Here is a 19,429-nt window from a genome sequence, read left to right on the forward strand (position 1 = left end):
TTTCCACTTTTAAATTTATTCTAAGCTTAATAGCATCGATCGCAGACGTTTCTGCTTGTTAAAAATTAAACAAAATATATCTCAACTTGCTGGCTGTACTTTAGTACTACTCGTAAAACAATATGTAAGTACCTATTTTTTTCCATATTTTGAGACGGTACAATATAATGGAAGCAAAACCATACTTTTGATGATAAAAATAATAAATGCAATATTTGAGTCAGAATGAACGTCTTATTAGTTAATACTTCAAATAAATATATAATTTAATGATACAAAAATAGGCAGAAGAAAAATGTCCTGTCATCATAAAGTTATACACAACAAACATAAACTTTTATCCTGCCAGCGTTCAAAATGACTATATATTATCAAAAATATATTTAACAGAATATTACCGGCTAAAAATTTCGGAGCTATCGCCTTATATAACTTTTATAAACAAATAGGTTCAGGTTAGGTAAGTGAAACAAGTGCCACATGATTATAATGTAAAACTGTCTCCCCAACTTCAGGCAATGTAAGTGGATGTTTCGCTTACCTGACCTTAAAAATAAAATATGTCATTAATAAGAGCAACTTTCATAAACTGGAAGCTATATTGTCAGTCAAAATATTGGGAGACTCTTTACAATTTTTAATTTTACCTTTATAAAAATAGACACCATTATTGTACGTTTAATTTATTTTCAGTTTACCATTAGTATCTCCATTAGGTTCGTGCGATTCTTTACTGGTGTTGGAACATTTTTGTGAAAGCTCGGAGTTGACAGGAGAGGCGCGTGATCGTCGTTCAGGGATAAGCAGTGCGCCAAGGGCAATGAAATGCAGGGAATAATACAGTTTCCTGAAACAAACAATATAAGAAGTGTAAGTACATACCAATCTTATAAAACACTATCAATTTTTCTCAAACTTGCAAGGAAATCATTAAATTATGCGTCTAGTCTACTTTTTATACTTTAAGGCATTGTAGGAAAAGTCGTATTGAAAATTTAAGAAGTTAGGTTATTTTGTTTTTTTTTTTTCAAAGGAATCAGATAGAAAGCTATAATTTTTTTCAACAATGGCCTTTAGTTCAATTAATATTTGAGCAAAATTGGGGATCGGTCCGTCTCATAGATTTGGAGGAAAAAAATAAAATAGTTTTCGGGTTTATCGGGTATTGTGGACCCCCAGGGGACCGGAGGGGGTTCAAATGTTGTGCAGAGTATTATCTTCTTAAAAGACATCGTTTAGTTATAGTTTCGAACCAAAAGCTCTGGGGGCAATTTTTCAAAGGCTATCCTGCTACACCCTTTTGGAGCGATAAATGTAACTAGTTATAGGCACGCGTGTCGGTTACGAACATTTACTAGTCGTAGAATATTTGGTAAATAGGTACCCGTAAAAAGCAATGTTCGGCACCAGATGCAGCAGCACAACTGGTACGGTTGCGTACGTCATCGCTACACGCGTTGTCGAACGTCAGCAAGTCGTAGAACTTGTACAGGTACATACCCATAGAAAGCCAAACTCGGCGCCAGGTTGTCGCGTTATTACTTAGAATAACGGATTAATTAAAACAACATAAACTTTAAACACTAGGTTTATTACCAATAAAATAAAATAAAAATTAACTACGGGTCGTGGGTTATGAACATCCTAATTTATAAACTTGGGAATCCGCTAATCGACACTTCCCTTAATGATCCGTTCGGCCGGCGGTGGCTGCTCTGAGCGCAGGTAGCGGCGCGGCGTAGACACGGAGATACAGATAAGCGTCGAAATGTCGTAGTCACTTCCCGTTGATCGGGAATTTGGCGAGATGTCCAATTGCTGGGAACGCCAGCCTCGGCCCGTACGGTGTTCCCAAAAGTGGGGAATTACACAAGCACGACAGTTACACAGTATTGCACCGATTTCTAAGCTAGGTATATATAACATCTGCATAAAAGAATGATCGGAATTCAATTTGTGGTGCGTGTTCGTACACAAGACACCGCGCAAAAGCGACGCGGGCAGAGGTCTATGCATAACATCGCAGAATGGCTGCTAGCGGTCGACGGAGGTCGCCCGACGAGTAACGGGCCTTTTTGCAGCCGCCAATCATGAACGTTTGCCTACAATATTACCATATATGGTGCGCGAGTCCGACTAATACCGGTTGCTAAGCGCTTCGGCCCTCGCGTTATTACTCGTGGACGAAGTTGGATGCCATTGCTAAAATTAATCATCATATATTATTAACAACAACGTTATTAGTGAATAAATAACGTTACAAGGTGCAGCAGCACGAACGGCACGGTCGCGTACGTCATCGCTACACGCGTTGTCGAACGTCAGCAAGTCGCAGAACTTGTTCAGGTACATACCCATAGAAAGCCAAACTCGGCGCCAGGTGCAGCAGCTCGAACGGCACGGTCGCCTACGTCATCGCTACATGCGTTGTCGAACGTCAGCAAGTCGCAGAACTTGTTCAGGTACATACCCATAGAAAGCCAAACTCGGCGCCAGGTGCAGCAGCACGAACGGCACGGTCGCGTACGTCATCGCTACACGCGTTGTCGAACGTCAGCAAGTCGCAGAACTTGTTCAGGTACATACCCATAGAAAGCCAAACTCGGCGCCAGGTGCAGCAGCTCGAACGGCACGGTCGCCTACGTCATCGCTACATGCGTTGTCGAACGTCAGCAAGTCGCAGAACTTGTTCAGGTACATACCCATAGAAAGCCAAACTCGGCGCCAGGTGCAGCAGCACGAACGGCACGGTTGCGTACGTCATCGCTACATGCGTTGTCGAACGTCAGCAAGTCGTAGAACTTGTACAGGTACATACCCATAGAAAGCCAAACTCGGCGCCAGGTGCAGCAGCACGAACGGCACGGTTGCGTACGTCATCGCTACACGCGTTGTAACGAACGTCAGCAAGTCGTAGAATAGTTTCTTCGGCCGGCTATCTATGAACAACGGACGCGCCACTGATCGAATCTGAAAGCACAAAAATATGAGTCTATGTATTAGGACGAGGCAAGTTTGTTTAGTACATGCAATAATATGTTACCCTTCGAAGGCCGCAAAAATATGTGACACGCTCTTATGGCTCTACGAATAAAATCGTGTCAGATATTTCTGCGGCCTTCGTTGTGTAACATGTTATTACTCTGTACATCCCTATATTGTATGTATTACGACTGGAGTTATAGTAACTTTAATGGGCAAGTATATGTTAAAGTCCTTTAAGACCTTGTTGGACCCTAATGTACAGCGTACATTTCTAATGTTACCTACATTACGCAGCTTACGATGTCAACCGTAGACAAATACCTAACCCGACGGAATACACGCTCGACGCTGAAGTCGGCAGTTTTACATTTGTTTTAACCAATGTATGGCGGTCGGCGTTCGTTGTGCTGCTACTTGCTAGAATCGTAGCATTTCATAAGTAAAATTGAACCTATGTGTAGTGACCTCGTGCTCTTTGTAAACACTTCATAATGCGGCGTCTGCGTAGTATGTGCCTTCGGGTAAGGCTTACCTTCCTAGCGGCCACGGTGAACAGGCCTCCCGCGAGGAAGGTGAGGTAGTAGCCGGGGTGGTAGCCGTGCCACACGGCCGACAGCGCGTACACGCGCGCCGTGCGCCACGCCGCGCCGCCGCGCGAGTACGCCACGCAGCGCAGCCACGCGTTCGTGTTCTTGTTCCAGCTTGCGATGGCGGTGCGGAAGTTTTGGGCGAACTAGAATAATTCAATATTGTTATTATTTTAACATCTTTCATTTGACGCGTTACGCAGGTTGGAGATGTCGTCTATTAACAATGCGATAATCCCATCTCTATCTCATATACATATAATATTGAAAGTAATAAAAGATCATGACAAAGGTTCCTACGACATGGAAAATTAATTCGTAACGACAGTCGGTAGAAGTCATCAATCATCATCATCATCTTTCTAGCGTTGTCCCGACCAACACTAAGGTATATCAACACCTTACACAAACAACAACCAATATCATACTCAGTTTCCCTTGGACGACGCATAAGTACCTAAGTAAATCTATTATATAAATATGGTTTTTTTCTGATTTTAAACTCAGGTGTATATACTTGAAGGGATGTTTACAAAAACAACATAACTGACTACACTGGTTGACACCTGAAACGATTAACAATAATGTTCTTAAAAAAGAGTCAACCGCTCTAAGCAGTTCTGTTGTTTTTGTAAACATCCCTTCATTTGTACAATAATAGAAACTATATTGAAATTTGAGGTTGTTAACTTCAGCATTCTTATGAGAATCGTCGTCCTTGGCGTCCAGTTAGAAATTTAAGAGGCAACAGGAGTGGTCATTTCTCCATACAAACGTACTCGACTGTTTCCTTCGTTGGTTTTGAAGCTAGAGCAATGATTTTTTCAACACAGATTAATATTGTCAATATCTGTGTCGGACCGTTTTGCTTATTATGATATTTTTGTTTTTTAAGGCGCTAGAGCCCTTCAAAAATGGCCTAATTGACTATGCCGCAATGAGAGGCGTGGTATTCAAAACTGATATCAATTAGCCAAAAACAGCAAAACGGTCCGACACAGATAATTTCATAATCATTTAGATTTCCAAATTTGGTTATGATTGGTTAAGTTTTGGAGGAGGAAACAGTCGAGTACGAAACCTCGATTTTTGAGATTTTTACGCAGGATTTTTCAGCTTGTCCTTATCGCACTAGTTTTAGGAGCCGCTTCCGTTAGCGAGACGGGTATATTTACATAAAATATTTAAATCTCAGCTCCTGTTTCGTCTTTAAAATGTCTGTAGATTGTTATTGTGTTATTTATACTTTAATGTAAACCTTTGACACCGCTGGTTTACGTACAGCATGATTTGCATTCATAAATACCTATGTATACATATTAAACATTTGAAGATATAAGTACCTTTTACATTATTACCATCAGTTTATTTGAGCATTATGTATTTATATAGAATTTGTTAAAATCTCCAATGTAAAGGCTAGGTGACCATTGCTGCCAATAAAAGTGACTGAAAAACTATTACTTATTATGTAAGTAGATTGTTTTCTTCAATATATACATACTTAAAAATAGACTCATGCGGCTCATGCCTAATTTGTGAACCGTATAACAACCAACTCGTAAATAGTCTTGTAATACTGAATTACACAAACTATTGTTTGATAATGAAACCCATTGATGCGTGCCGTCACTCCCATTGAAGCCTATCCCGCAATCATTACAGACGGAATTGGAGATGGTGATATTGGTGATACAATAAGCTTGTAAACCTTACTCCACTGTAATAAGGTCTATTATAAGCTAGAAACAAAGCTTACCTCAAATCCAAACACGTCTATGTTAGACATCTTGTCCCATTTAGGCGTGCCGTCGCTCTCGTAGCCATTGAAGCCCATTCCGCAATTATTGCAGATGGCCTCAGAGAGCAGCCACGCGTGGTAGTACTTGCAGCGGACCACGAGGGTCGAGAGGTACGCGTACCAGAGCAGGTACAGCGCCGACCAGGAGCGGGACACCTCGGATGTGGGGTCGGTGAGCTCTGATATAAAGATGCTTTAATGAGGTATGCGCTGGCGAGTGAAATGTGGCAGGTGTTGTATTTGACACGACGGTCCTGGTATAAGGAAAAAGCGGCCAAGTGCGAGTCGGACTCGCCCATGAAGGGTTCATTTTTGAAGACCTATCCCCACACGTATGGGTTTGATGAAAAATTTTTTTTTTAGTTTCAGTTCTAAGTATGGGGAACCCCCAAAATGTATTGTTTTTTTCTATTTTTGATCTTAATGCGGTTCACAGAATACATCTACTTACCAAGTTTCAACAGTATAGTTCTTATAGTTTCGGAAAAAAGTGGCTGTGACATACGGACGGACAGACAGACATGACCAATCCATAAGGGTTCCGTTTTTTGCCATTTGGCTACGGAACCCTAAAAATGCCAATAGGAACACTAATACAAACGTACGCACGAGTGGTATCTTATTCTAGCACAGCACACAGCCTCGCACAATTCTGGAGGATAGGTTAAAGTGCTATAGCTACCAAGGCTATCTTACTAAACCTTGCTAAGCTTTAGTGATTTCAGAAGAGGAAAATGAGCAGTAATCAAATTAATGGAATGACACTAAGGTAAAATAGTATGAATGAAGATAAAATCGATATTTAAAATGGTGCCGTTTGTTGCGGTAGTGTGACGTGTTGTATGCGTGTCTTCTTCTCACGGTGCGATATCTACACCACTGGCAACAAATTGTCGGGAATAATCGGGAAGCCGTATTATTCTTTAGCCGCCGTGTCCTAAAAAGGCCTTCAATTCCACTATATTTAGAGTTTTTTTAGGTAAATCAGAACTGCATTTATTCTGGTAAATTTTAATTTGTGGACAACGATATTATATAACCATAGATAGGTTATACTCATACTTGAGCACAAAAAATACTTCCATATTTATTTCTGTGCCTACGGAGAAATCTGGTATTTTTGATTAATTTTCTCATTCCATCCATCTTTGTCACACTCGTTGTTAGACATAAGGTCGTCTCTTTCTCTTTCGGTGTGCAGGAGCTCCTGTGAGATACGTAGTATAAAAACAAAGATCACACTTACATTATCACGAAATAGTCCACTTTTGCTAAGCTAATACGTATATCGAAATAATAAGTTAGAACTGCTGTTTAATTACACAACTACCCTCCATGTATATTTCTTGACCATAACTGTCAGAACATTAGTAACGTAAATAAAGTATCTTATAATAATAAGCCATGATATTAAATTCGTATTAATTTGCGATTAATTATTCTATAATAAATTAAATTAAAATGTAGCAAATACATTTGTTAAATTGAATTATTATGATAACCGGATGTACAGGAAACATCTTACTTGTTATTCCTACCAAGAAGTGGTGGAAGGGGTGAAGTCTGATCGAATATAAGCGGGTGTCTGACAGTTGTGGCTCACTTCTCAGTTGGAGAGCTAACAATGACAAACGAAGCTAAGTATCTATTTTATTGTGTTTTTATGACTTTTATGTTTTCTTTGTGTTATAGTCTGATGGTATGTACGTTACAACCTTTGATGACCTTTTGACAATTGCTATGTAACGTATATTCCAACTGATTACGGTGTAATACATCATGTAGCTTATTGCTAGATCTTTATTACTGTTTTAAATTATGTCAAGTGTGTACGGTAAGGTAGCCAGTACTAACTATAAGCCACCGATATCTATTACGCAGCGTACCTACTTGACTAATTAATTTAGCAATACAATTATTAAGATTTTTGTGAATTATGTGGTAATAAAGCCGATTAATTGTTCAGTAAATTTACAATATACTTTTACTTACAATTTGCTTATATAAATATATTACTTAAATAATGTTTGCCATTTTTATATTCTAAACCTTGTAGTTGTCCCTATAATAAATACATTACTTGAGCAATAACTAACTGATCTTAATTAAATACTGCATTACATCCTGATTTCCTATGTTATTAATGATTTTACTGGTGGTAAATCTGACATCAGAAGTGGGATAGTATTCAGCTACACTACATATATACTTATATGATTTCAGACGAATTTGGAAGCTGTGGATAGCCTTCTGATAGCGGTTACGAAAACCGTCTACGGTGCTCGCGGAAGAGACAAGGACATCGCTTTGCCCACCTTTGACCCCGCTACAAGCGACAGTGGAGCAGAGTCCTGGTGTACCATGAAGCTATCGTCACGTAATTAATATGTTGAAATGTGCAATGATTCGTCAGATTGGCCGAACGATATTTGGAAAGGTATTTTTTTTTTGTATTTTATACAAGATAATATCTGCTGTAGATTCGATATGTGATCGCTATGTCTGTGTATGATTTGGCATTTATGATACATGCTGCCGAGGCTGACGTGATGTGATAAGTGAAACAGTAGCATGGTGATTGTAACCAGGATTATTGCTGCCGAGCCAACGAGCTCTCGCTTGATGTAAGTGAAAAAGTAGCAATATAGGGACCTGCTGCAGAGCCTGTGTGCCCCACTTGATGTTATAAGTGGACCAGTAGCCAACTCAGGGCGATACATGCTACCGAGGCTGACTTGATGTGATAAGTGCCCGTAGCATGGTGATTGTAAGTAGGATAATTGCTGCCGAGCCTGCGAGCTCTCGCTTGATGTAAGTGAAAAAGTAGCAATATAGGGACTTGCTGCCGAGCCTGCGAGCTCTCATTTGATTAATGTGATATGTGATATAGTATCTGACTAATAAAAAATAGTAATTCATACACTAAGTTTAATATGATTGCGAAATAAGGTACTTCGAGAACGAAGCACCTGTCAGTATGGCCGTGTGAGATACGTAGTATAAAAACAAAGATCACACTTACATTATCACGAAATAGTCCACTTTTGCTAAACTAATAGGTATATCGAAATAATAAGTTAGAACTGCTGTTTAATTACACAACTACCCTCCATGTATATTTCTTGACCATAACTGTCAGAACATTAGTAACGTAAATAAAGTATCTTATAATAATAAGCCATGATATTAAATTCGTATTAATTTGCGATTAATTATTCTATAATAAATTAAATTAAAATGTAGCAAATACATTTGTTAAATTGAATTATTATGATAACCGGATGTACAGGAAACATCTTACTTGTTATTCCTACCAAGAAGTGGTGGAAGGGGTGAAGTCTGATCGAATATAAGCGGGTGTCTGACAGTTGTGGCTCACTTCTCAGTTGGAGAGCTAACAATGACAAACGAAGCTAAGTATCTATTTTATTGTGTTTTTATGACTTTTATGTTTTCTTTGTGTTATAGTCTGATGGTATGTACGTTACAACCTTTGATGACCTTTTGACAATTGCTATGTAACGTATATTCCAACTGATTACGGTGTAATACATCATGTAGCTTATTGCTAGATCTTTATTACTGTTTTAAATTATGTCAAGTGTGTACGGTAAGGTAGCCAGTACTAACTATAAGCCACCGATATCTATTACGCAGCGTACCTACTTGACTAATTAATTTAGCAATACAATTATTAAGATTTTTGTGAATTATGTGGTAATAAAGCCGATTAATTGTTCAGTAAATTTACAATATACTTTTACTTACAATTTGCTTATATAAATATATTACTTAAATAATGTTTGCCATTTTTATATTCTAAACCTTGTAGTTGTCCCTATAATAAATACATTACTTGAGCAATAACTAACTGATCTTAATTAAATACTGCATTACATCCTGATTTCCTATGTTATTAATGATTTTACTGGTGGTAAATCTGACAAGCTCGTTAGCACATGCACATTTCTCGCTTGTCCAGCCGCGACTAAAGGCAACTTGTCCAATTTGTCACAAGGTAAGCGCTTCAATTTTGGAACGCCTATAACCTATCTTGAGTTATAAATCATTGCTTGTGGGCTGTTAGTTTTTTTAATAATTTATCGTGGAACTAACCTTCGAGCACGGCTAATGGGTATTTCTTCGCCAAAGTCAAGTATAAGATCGCAGCCGCAATGGAGCCCATCAGCTTGTACATCACCGCTCTCCTAGGGGACGGTTCGCTTGCAGACGTGCTTTGTTTCTGAAAATTAATATGTAAAAACACATGTTACATTTAGTTCAATCTTGTGGCCAATTTACAAAAACCATTTTAGCTTATCAAATCAGAGGCATTTAATTTTTTATGCAATGTAGAAAGTACAAGCAAAATGCATTAAAATTTCTTTACAATATTGTGGGGCCAAAGACAAAGTGCAGGTTAAGTCGTAAAACTTATTTTTTCGCACTACCTGCATGTTGATTTTGGCCCTATAATATTCTTTTTTTTTTTTTTTTATACCACATAGTTGGCAAACAAGCATACGGGCCGCCTGATGGTAAGCAGTCACCGTAGCCTATGGACGCCTGCAACTCCAGAGGTGTTACATGCGCGTTGCCGACCTTTCTTTAAAAACCTGTACACTCCTTTTTTGAAGAACCCCATATCGTAGACCCTCGGGAAAACCTCGGAAGGGAGCTCATTCCACAGACGGAGCGTCCGCGGGAGGAAATTCCTCTTAAACCGCACAGTACGCGACCATTTAGGTTCTAGGGTGTGTGGATGAACACCCTGCCGATGGCGAGCGGTGCGGTGATAGAAAGCTGCCGTTGGCATCATGTCAAACAATTCTTCAGAGCACAGCCCATTGTACAAGCGGTAGAACACACATAAGGATATATAGGATTCTATAGGTAGATGACTCAAAAGTCGGAAAGTGACGTTTTTGACAGCTCCCGATTTGACTTCTAAACGGTGGGCATTTGGGCAACAACAATTAAAGTACCAAATACCTCGTCAATTCGAGCGCCTTCTATGAAGTTGATGTAATCGGTATAGAACACTACTGGCCCACACATCAGTGTCTGGAAGGCGAGTGTAAATGCGAAGTACTCGAGAGGAGACGGAGTTTTGTCGATTTTCTGTGCGAGTGAAAACTCGGGACTCGTGTTCGAGTTGATTTCCTTCTGGGTTAGGTTGTCTTGTAGCGAGTAGGCAAGGGAAGTAACTCTCTGTGTGATCACCATTAAAGGCCCTGTAAAAAATGTTTGCATTAAAATTTAGTTTTTGAAGATATTCAGCATAAAATAAATTGTGACAGCAGTAAAAGTGAACAGAAATAATGCAAGACACCTTTGTAACCATAGGAATAATAATGTGCTGCGAGTCTTTGCAATATAGGTACTTGACCCCAGAGTGTAACGAAATAATTCATACGAAAATAATGTATAATTTCATGTGTTCAGAATATTTTAACTAGATGCGTTTTCAACGTAAACCCTGAAAGCTAATATCCGACACCTACAGTCAGCAGCAATAGCTGCTAAGCGGGCCAGGTGTTCAAAATGATCTTGACGCGACTTTATTGTTAAGAGAATAAGAGCGCGTCAAGGTAATTTTGAACACCTCGCCCGCTTAGCAACTTCTGCTGCTGACTGTACCAACTATAACAAAGCAAAGCGACTTGGTTGAATTGATATCTAAATATAGCTGGACAACCAAATCTTGTCAGTAAAAAAAGGCGCGAAATTTAAATTTTCTATGGGACGATATCCCTTCGTGCCTACATTTTTCAAATTTGCCGCCTTTTTCTACTGTCAAGATCTGGTTGACCAAGTATAGGTATCATAAACTTTAGCATAACTTTAATAATATAATCATGAGAAATTATTTAGAAATGAGTAAAAAATGTATTTGATGTATTTTGTCTTGTGGAGTCAAAGGAGGAAGAGAACATATTTTTTATGAATCGATCCATATTTCTAATAAACAGAGCGCAGTTTATAAACTCTGTCATTAGTGACATCTTGCATTCTTCGCCCGCTTATCGTGCATTAATAGGTCTTTGTGTTATGTTTAACGGCGAGGGCCATAAGCGAGTTCAATGTCATTACAAGTCGTTGACAGGATACTCACGTTGTATATTAGTGGAGATTTGTGATACATGTCCAACTATACCAAGGTACCTATATGATAGATAGCTGTGTCTGCACCTATTATAGTCTGTTACTTGTAGACGCAGCCGAAGTGATACTGCAGATTAGTTATGATTAATAGTATTGTTGGGATGTCCATTTCCCTACTTAAGAGTAACTCGCTGCCAAAAAGTCGTTCCCATAAGGCACAGGGTAGGGGTACACCTCAACTCTAAATTGAAGCGTTCATACATGTATACAGTTCTGCTTCTGGTTAGAAGGCTAAATGGCATAGAAATTTGGATTGCAGGGGGAGTGGCAGGTCAGCTATCTTTGCAGCTGACTAGTGATCCAAAAGACTCGAGCCCTGTGAGCCTTTTTTTAGGGCTCGCCTCATTTCTTGACGCCTAAAAGGCTAAAAGCCTCTTTTATTTCATTAGTAAAATAGGCTTTTAGGGTAGGGAGATTATAACCTAACCTATGTTAGATTATAAACTAACGGGATCACAATCTTACGGTGACATATACAAGTATTACAAGAGCATGCAAATCAGACGACTGTACATGACTCCACTATCGTTTATAAAAAACATTCATACAACGCATACAAAAGAACAATGAAATTAATTATCTTCTTAGCCTCCTGTAGTAAGTACACTAAGTAGGTACCTATTTTAGGTATTTAATAAATATGATAGACCACTACTAGGTGATAGATTAAGTTATTGCTGTCTGTGTATGTTGTAAATCGCTTTCTGTTTTTGTTCCACTAACACTTAGTTTTTAATCTTAATTGTTACTAACCATTATGGGCCATTGTTGTCTTTTAAATAAATAAATTGAATTGATAGACATAAGACATAAATTGTCCTTTAACTAAATACGGAACTTTATTAATTTATCGAGGTGCGTTATTATATCATGGTATATATATGCGGCGTATTACTTACCTGTTATGTCCAGTGTGTAATCAGCCGAATGGTAAATCTGTCGATGTAAGTGTATACATGACAGATAAAATATCGACGCTGCCAGAATAGCACTGAAACAAAATTGTATTATGAAATATACTGAATAGCTGAATAGTAGTCATTTCATTCATCAATGTGCCGAAAAAGAACCTACATATCTGCCTATTATTTGTGACGTTATCTATGAAAAGGGACCTTATTGTCGATGGCGGTTTCGCCATTATTAACGATGCTCCGATATAAATGCAATGCCGCGCGACGCTGTGCGGCGTAAGCGCCATCGACAACAAGGTCCCTTTTCATAGATAATGCCCCATTTTATTCACCAATAGAACATCAAAAAAATATGGGTGCACTCATCAATCTCATCATACTCAAAAAAATGTCCTAATAGCTCGTATGTCAGTGACTTAAGGACTATAATGTGACATGTTTTTGAATAAGTGCACCCATATTTTAACACTTGACTGTACAGTCAGCATCAAACAAATATATAGGGACGGCCAAAGTGGCACACTGAACACGCCTCTATTGTCAAGGCATTAGAGTGCGTTTTCAGATATTTTTGAGCACCTTGGCTTAACTCTCCGGTAGGTATATATCTATATATCTGATGGCGACTGTACATAAGTACATACATTGGTGTGAGCGAGACGTGTTATGTAATTTGAAAAGTTGCAGTGCCTCTAGACAGTATAGCTGCTAATTGCGAAGTTGCATCGACGAGTGGGTGAATAACGTACCTAATGTACCTACCTAGGTATTAGTCATCGCTAGCCTCATCTTGTTTGTGTCTGGCGCAAGTACTTTATTGCCTGAGCTGATTACAGAGCGGTTTAGTTAGCAGTTCAGATTGTGCAAACCGTTCACAAGTCGACGGTATGCGATAACTTAAAGAAAGGGAAACTAATCTTGTTTTAGATAGTTTAGTTTCGTAGTTTGATGCGCCTCGTAACGAAATAAGATCTTACTTAGTTGGTTGATTTTTTTTTCATGCCACTCGTTGCCATGGTTACGCTCGACTGGGTCACTCTTTAAGTATTGGTTTTATAGCATTTAAATGAACCCATCCATTTTTGTGGTATTTATGCCTAAGGCCTTTCCACAACGGGTCATCTACCAAATACGAAAATATAACGCGGTACAAGAATTCTTCTATCAAATGTAGATATGTATTATATTACTGTTGTCGCTTGGCTGCCGGGACACAATAACAACAAAAAATTGTTGATTCACCCAGTTATTAAATAGACGGCCGGCATTTTCTATTCTGAATATAATAATAGTAATACATAGAAACATGACAAACCATGTAAATGGCGACGAATATGTTAGTAGGTATCTAAATCGTATATTTTTATTTCTGTACATTTGTACATTAATAATATAAATAATATGTTATTAAATAATATTTTTATTTCTGTACATTTGTACAGAAATAAAAATATTTGTTTAATGTTTTTTTTTGTTTTTTTTTTAATGTAAACATGTATAGGTAGGCACTTACTTTCCAACGAGACGATGTGGCATTGTCTTCAACAATGAGTAACTTAGCATCGCCAGAACCGATAAATGTATTGATTGCCTGAAAACATGTTCACCTATTATTTTCTAAAATTATACCAGACATGACTCAAAAGCTTTTAGAAATTACGGGAACAATTTGAAGCGTTATCTATAACTTTACTAGATAATCTAGTACTATAGTGATATTAAGCATACTTAGATAAGGGGCTCTTACAGTAAATAATAGACGCACAGACTCTAAATTACGAAGAAGCCAAACTCTCTTTCTTTTTTTCTAAATACTGGCAGATACGCCAGACACTCATATAAGGTAAATGCTCTATTACTTGACCCTGACCTATTAGTAAACATCTTATCTTAATTCACAGCAGTGAAGGTGAAAAACGGTTGGCAAAGTAAATAAAAATCGTAACATAAAACAAGTAAAGCGGAAATTATTTAAACCGGGTGAAACTAATGTAGCAGGCAAATTATTATCTCCTCGTCTTCAGGCAACCTACCTAAAAACTGACCAAGCCATGTGTGGAAATTGCTTTAACTGTCCCTAATACTACATTGTTTACAGCAGCGCTAAAGACCCGCTTGACCCGTCATTATACAACCAGTTACTTGCAAGCAACACGGGCCAGATACGGAGTTTCGCTTCTTTGTAATGAAGGCTCGCGGTTATGCAAGGACTTTTCAGTCAAAACAATAGTGTATGTTATGGCTATAATAGTTATAATAGGATGTAGTCTTTCAGATATTATACTAACATAAGTTGACTAATTATAAAACTATATTTACGTAAATTGTCTGTATTTTTCTAAAAGAAGAGCGATTAAGGTAAACCCTGAAAACTACGAGTGTAATTTTCCCATATTTTTTTTTAATAAAAGAAAAATGTGACCAAACCATTAAATATTGGAATAGATTATTAAAGGGTAAAGGGTGTTTGTGGAGCATGTGTGTGTGACCATTTTTCAGAATTTACCTTAATGTGGTTAAGTCAGGCAATGAAGATTGAAAAGCAAATAAGATGACTAATAACGTTATATTATTATCGTAGATCAAAAAATATGAAACTTACTTCCCAAAGCAAAAATATCCCATTATCAGACCTATAGTAAGGCACACAGAATGACGAAATTCTGGCGAAGCAAGCTTCAATGGTTTCCGAAACAGTCTGGCCAGGCATAGTGCAGCTATTTGTGCGATCAAAAAATTAACCTAATGGAAGGAAAATATGATGTTACTGAATATATGACGAAACTAATAAAGTGCTATTGTGAAATAATAAATAAAAGCTTAATATGGCTGTCACCTAAGGAGATGCGGAAAAAAACTCAACTCAATAGATCTATTCAAGCACCATAATATGATAAATTAAGTGTAGTATAATAGGCGTCTTGGCCGTACCAGAGTGCAAAACGTATTGTACACCAATTAGAGTTAATATAACCTTTGGCTGCAGCAAGAATGAAGTAGGATACAATAGCGCAACGCGGCATAGATATAAAACATAAGTACCTATTCTTTAGTAAAATTTATTGGCAAAAATAAAATCAGAGATGTGCTTCCATAACGCCAGTCACACGAATCAGTAATGTGTAAACATAAATGTACGAGATTGTATGCAATACTTCGATATTACCGTGGACGTGAAGGTCCCAGATTTTATGTGTACAAGAAATCAGAAACGATTAAGCAAAATTTAACCCCAAAAGGGGGTGGGTCATCATCATCATCTCCTAGCCGATTTCGGCCACAGTGACTGCATTCTAGTGATTCTACCGCTGAAAGGGTTGCTAGTGCGAAATTTCAGGTTTTTTGAAAACAAAATTCGCGTGAGGGGAATAAACAAAACGGGGTCGAAAGCTTGTACCAAGAACGATTTTTTTTAGGGAGGGACTTGAAACTTCGTAGAAAGACAATACTGGAATACAAGAATATTAATTTCTGGGTATTCTCCGTTAAAGAGGTTTAAAAACGGCCTATCAAGAGCATGTCAGGCCAAGCTGAATTTAGGATTCCATAGTTATCCATCCGTCACAATAGGCTGCCTTGAACGGGGGTTTTTAGTAAGTATTATGGACATAACAAGAAATAAACATAAGCAAAAAAATGGCTTCATTGAAAATCTTTATTGAGCTCTACTTTCACAATTGTTTTCTTATTTTTTGAACTTGTAAGTAGGTCAAAAGGTTTTTGAGCAATTATTTCCGCGCGAATTTTTCAAGACCCCTATTTGTTTTGAAATACCTATCCAGCAACACCTACCATGGGGAAAAAGTGATTCACCCCACCCATAGACTAGAAATCCTCTAGACGGAGTTTAGAGCAACTATTTCATGAAACCGATGCTGGCAAAAATACTGGGGTGCGGGTGTGGGGGACGAGGTGAGCGAGTCCCGTGTCGTGATTGGTCCGTTCAAAGACACGGACGTCACACAAAGACACGGACGTCACACAAAGACACTTGACTCGAAAATGGAGTAAAACTACCGTATATTTGTGGCAGAGGGGGTAGCTACTATGCTCAGTCTGGAGGATGTCTTGTCTGTGACCCCACCATAGGGATAAGATGCAATTTGGCATGAAAATATGCCAAATACCACTGTAATAGCATAGGGGGCTTTTTAAATTACTTGTGGTTTGTGGGTATATTGTGGCGATTGTGGGTAATATTGTAGGTTTTGCGAACTTTTATTATTAAAATTATTGGTGTATGGTGTTCCATGGATGTAGGCAATTATGCAAACAAAACACGGGTCAATGAATGAAACTTACTCTAATCTACCATTAAAAAATCAAGACGAATATCACTACATAACTGAACGTTTTACTATAACTTTATACTTACAAGATCCAACGGCAAGCCGATTTTACTAGCAAATCCCGTAAATAGTTTACTGCCGTCATAATAATCGAGATACAGCGAAGTCATCTTTGTAAACAGCTAAAATAAAACTATTACTTTCACTGTTGTACCTGAAATCAAACAAAACAATGATTCATTTATAGTGAAAACTGTGTCATCTACACCAAAATAATGCATTAATAATTTAGACAAACCTAACACAATATTTCTAAGCAATTGTTTTAAGACATTAAAAAGTATCCGTACCAGATTAACTTAAACGATATTACATATATAAAGTATATTCTTCAGCATTCACTTTTCATAACATTTCACATTCACAATAGTCGTCGATCGATCTCGACGACTATTACTAAACTCGGCCAAATATAAATTTAATAATGAAATACAACTTGAATTACGTCTATCTCGTCTTGCTCGATGCTTGTGTTGCTGTAGTGTTGACCGTCAAATTTTTTTTTTCTAATTTTGAGTGACAAAATACCATCAAAATACGGTCTTCAGCCAAGTACAAGCATATTTTGAACGTAATTCTCAGCTTCTAAATGAATAACTTAAACAGTTTCGTTTAATTTTGACACATAGAAGGTAGGATTCATGTTTTGACAACTTGACAATCATGACATGACTCACTTGACCTTACATGACTATCATTTATTTTAATTGAATAGAATAAACAAAACGATACTGTTACGAATAAACTATAACCATTAGTAATTATAATATCTATGCGAATAAGTAATTAAGTATTACTCAAAACCACCACCACTTTGTACACAACACTTGGGTAATACTAATATTGATACAATGTCGATTGGATCAGTGTACGAAACCGCTTACAAAGGAGACTTTAATCAAGTTAAAGTTAAAATTGATCAAGATGCAACCTTAATAACAACTGCGGATTCGGTAATTATAAAATAACTTTCAAATAAGTTACGTTAAATACCAATTTTGGTTATTGGATTAACTAAATGAGATTTCTGATAAGTATTTGTTTTATAGAATAATCGCCTCATCATTCATTGGGCAGCTCTGGGTGGAAATGAGAATTTGGTTGATTTTATAATCCGCTCAGGAAGTCCTATTGATCCAGTGGATGACACTAGTTCTACGCCTCTGATACTAGCAGCGTCGGCTGGAAAATTTGAGGTTGTTCAACTACTTATTGGTAAAAAAGCCAATGTCAATCATAAGACAGTCCGGGGTCAGACTTCATTGCACTATGCTTGTTCTAAGGGCCATAAAGATGTAAGTATATGATCTTAAGTAGCTTTAGAATATAAAAAACAATTAAATTGACACAAGGAAAAATTGAAAAAAACTTGACTGAAATAATATGATATGATCATCAATTCAGATTAAATGATAGAACCCAATAAAATCTATACAATAATAAATAATGTAGTACTAGCTAGCAAGTACCCACTGAAATATCAGGGGTTAGATTGACTTAGCTAAAGTGCTTAATTAAAGCATTATTTTTCCAGATAGCAAAGTTGCTGTTAGAGGCGGGAGCCAATGTAAATGAGGCAGATGTGTTGCATGCTACTCCCCTACATAGAGCAGCATCTCTGGGCAGAAACAACATAGTTGAGCTGCTGTTAATCCAACCAGAAATAAAAGTAGATCTTGAAGATTCTACAGGCTGCACACCTTTGTAAGTACTTTAATCAAAACAATACTGGCAAACTGAGAAACTTGCTTTTTGGAAGTTATTAAAAATGAATAATGCCTAAATTTTAATTTTAAAGTAACCAACATTTCGGTACACGGCGGGAAGAAGTTGATAACTCGAGATATTTTATTCAAGAAATTTGAACTTAAAATCAAATTGAATAAGGTTCAAATTCCTTCCATTTTTTCCCGCGAGTTATCAACTTCTTCCCGCCGTGTACAGATTTATTTTATCTTTTTTCAGACATTTAGCATGTGAAGAAGACAGAGAATCAGCTGCAATAATGTTGGTTAAGGCAGGAGCTGCTTTAGATATCATGAATAAGGAAAAGAAAACCCCACTTGATCTTTGTTCAATTAAGCTCAGACATAATTTAATGTCTCTTGTGGAATAATACTTTTTTTAAGATTCTTGTTTTTTTTCTGGACTATAAAAGCATTTACCCATCCACAATATTGATGACATATTACTAATTAATTATTGCATTCATTGCATTTGCAAATTACAAATACTTATACTAGTGGAAGTGAAAAACCCTACATCTTGAATTACTATGTATTCAAAATGGATTATTCATGTATTTTAAACCGATTATCATTCAACATGTTTCAATCCATTTCTAGGACTGTAAACGGAAACAACACCTGCAGTCAATACCTGGGTTGTAAATTGAATATGCAATGACATGGCGATTTTAAATATTTTTTCACCACACCAGCTGGTAAAGTCCCTTTTGATTGTTCAAAAACGAATGAGAAAGTTGCGTTTTATCCACAAGTTTAGGTTAATTAATGCAAATTTTGTGTAGTTTCCTTATGCTAGAGCTAGCATAAGGAAATGGAACTAGCAGCTAGCTGGTAGAATTCACTTTTAATGATCATTTTGAATGAAAAATATTTAATAAAA

The 19,429-nt window shown here is 37.4% G+C and overlaps 2 protein-coding genes across 3 annotated transcripts; one reads left to right on the plus strand and one right to left on the minus strand.

Moving 5' to 3' along the window:
• Positions 1-388: 388 nt before the first annotated feature.
• On the minus strand, positions 389-17,258 carry LOC134651018 (lysophospholipid acyltransferase 6). 2 transcript variants are annotated; one of them, XM_063505986.1, is made up of 11 exons: positions 17,092-17,256; positions 16,828-16,955; positions 15,055-15,194; positions 13,966-14,043; positions 12,438-12,529; positions 10,366-10,607; positions 9,490-9,616; positions 5,332-5,552; positions 3,518-3,718; positions 2,819-2,970; positions 390-847 (listed from the first exon to the last, which is right to left on the minus strand). In XM_063505986.1, exons 2-11 carry the CDS (start codon positions 16,909-16,911, stop codon positions 679-681), a joined length of 1,506 nt encoding a protein of 501 aa, XP_063362056.1. In that variant the 5' UTR covers positions 16,912-16,955; positions 17,092-17,256; the 3' UTR covers positions 390-678. The 2 variants fall into 2 exon arrangements, with proteins under 2 accessions (XP_063362057.1, XP_063362056.1); XM_063505987.1 differs by lacking the exon at positions 15,055-15,194 and having other exon boundaries at positions 389-847; positions 17,092-17,258.
• A 328-nt stretch (positions 17,259-17,586) lies between these two features.
• Positions 17,587-18,926, plus strand: LOC134650681 (26S proteasome non-ATPase regulatory subunit 10-like). Its single transcript, XM_063505613.1, has 4 exons — positions 17,587-17,754; positions 17,851-18,096; positions 18,336-18,505; positions 18,767-18,926. The coding sequence occupies exons 1-4, from the start codon at positions 17,653-17,655 to the stop codon at positions 18,915-18,917; spliced, it is 669 nt and encodes a 222-aa protein (XP_063361683.1). The 5' UTR covers positions 17,587-17,652; the 3' UTR covers positions 18,918-18,926.
• Positions 18,927-19,429: the final 503 nt, after the last annotated feature.

The sequence above is a fragment of the Cydia amplana genome, chromosome 9 (assembly GCF_948474715.1).
Source record: "Cydia amplana chromosome 9, ilCydAmpl1.1, whole genome shotgun sequence".
NCBI classification, from domain to species: Eukaryota; Metazoa; Arthropoda; class Insecta; order Lepidoptera; family Tortricidae; genus Cydia; species Cydia amplana.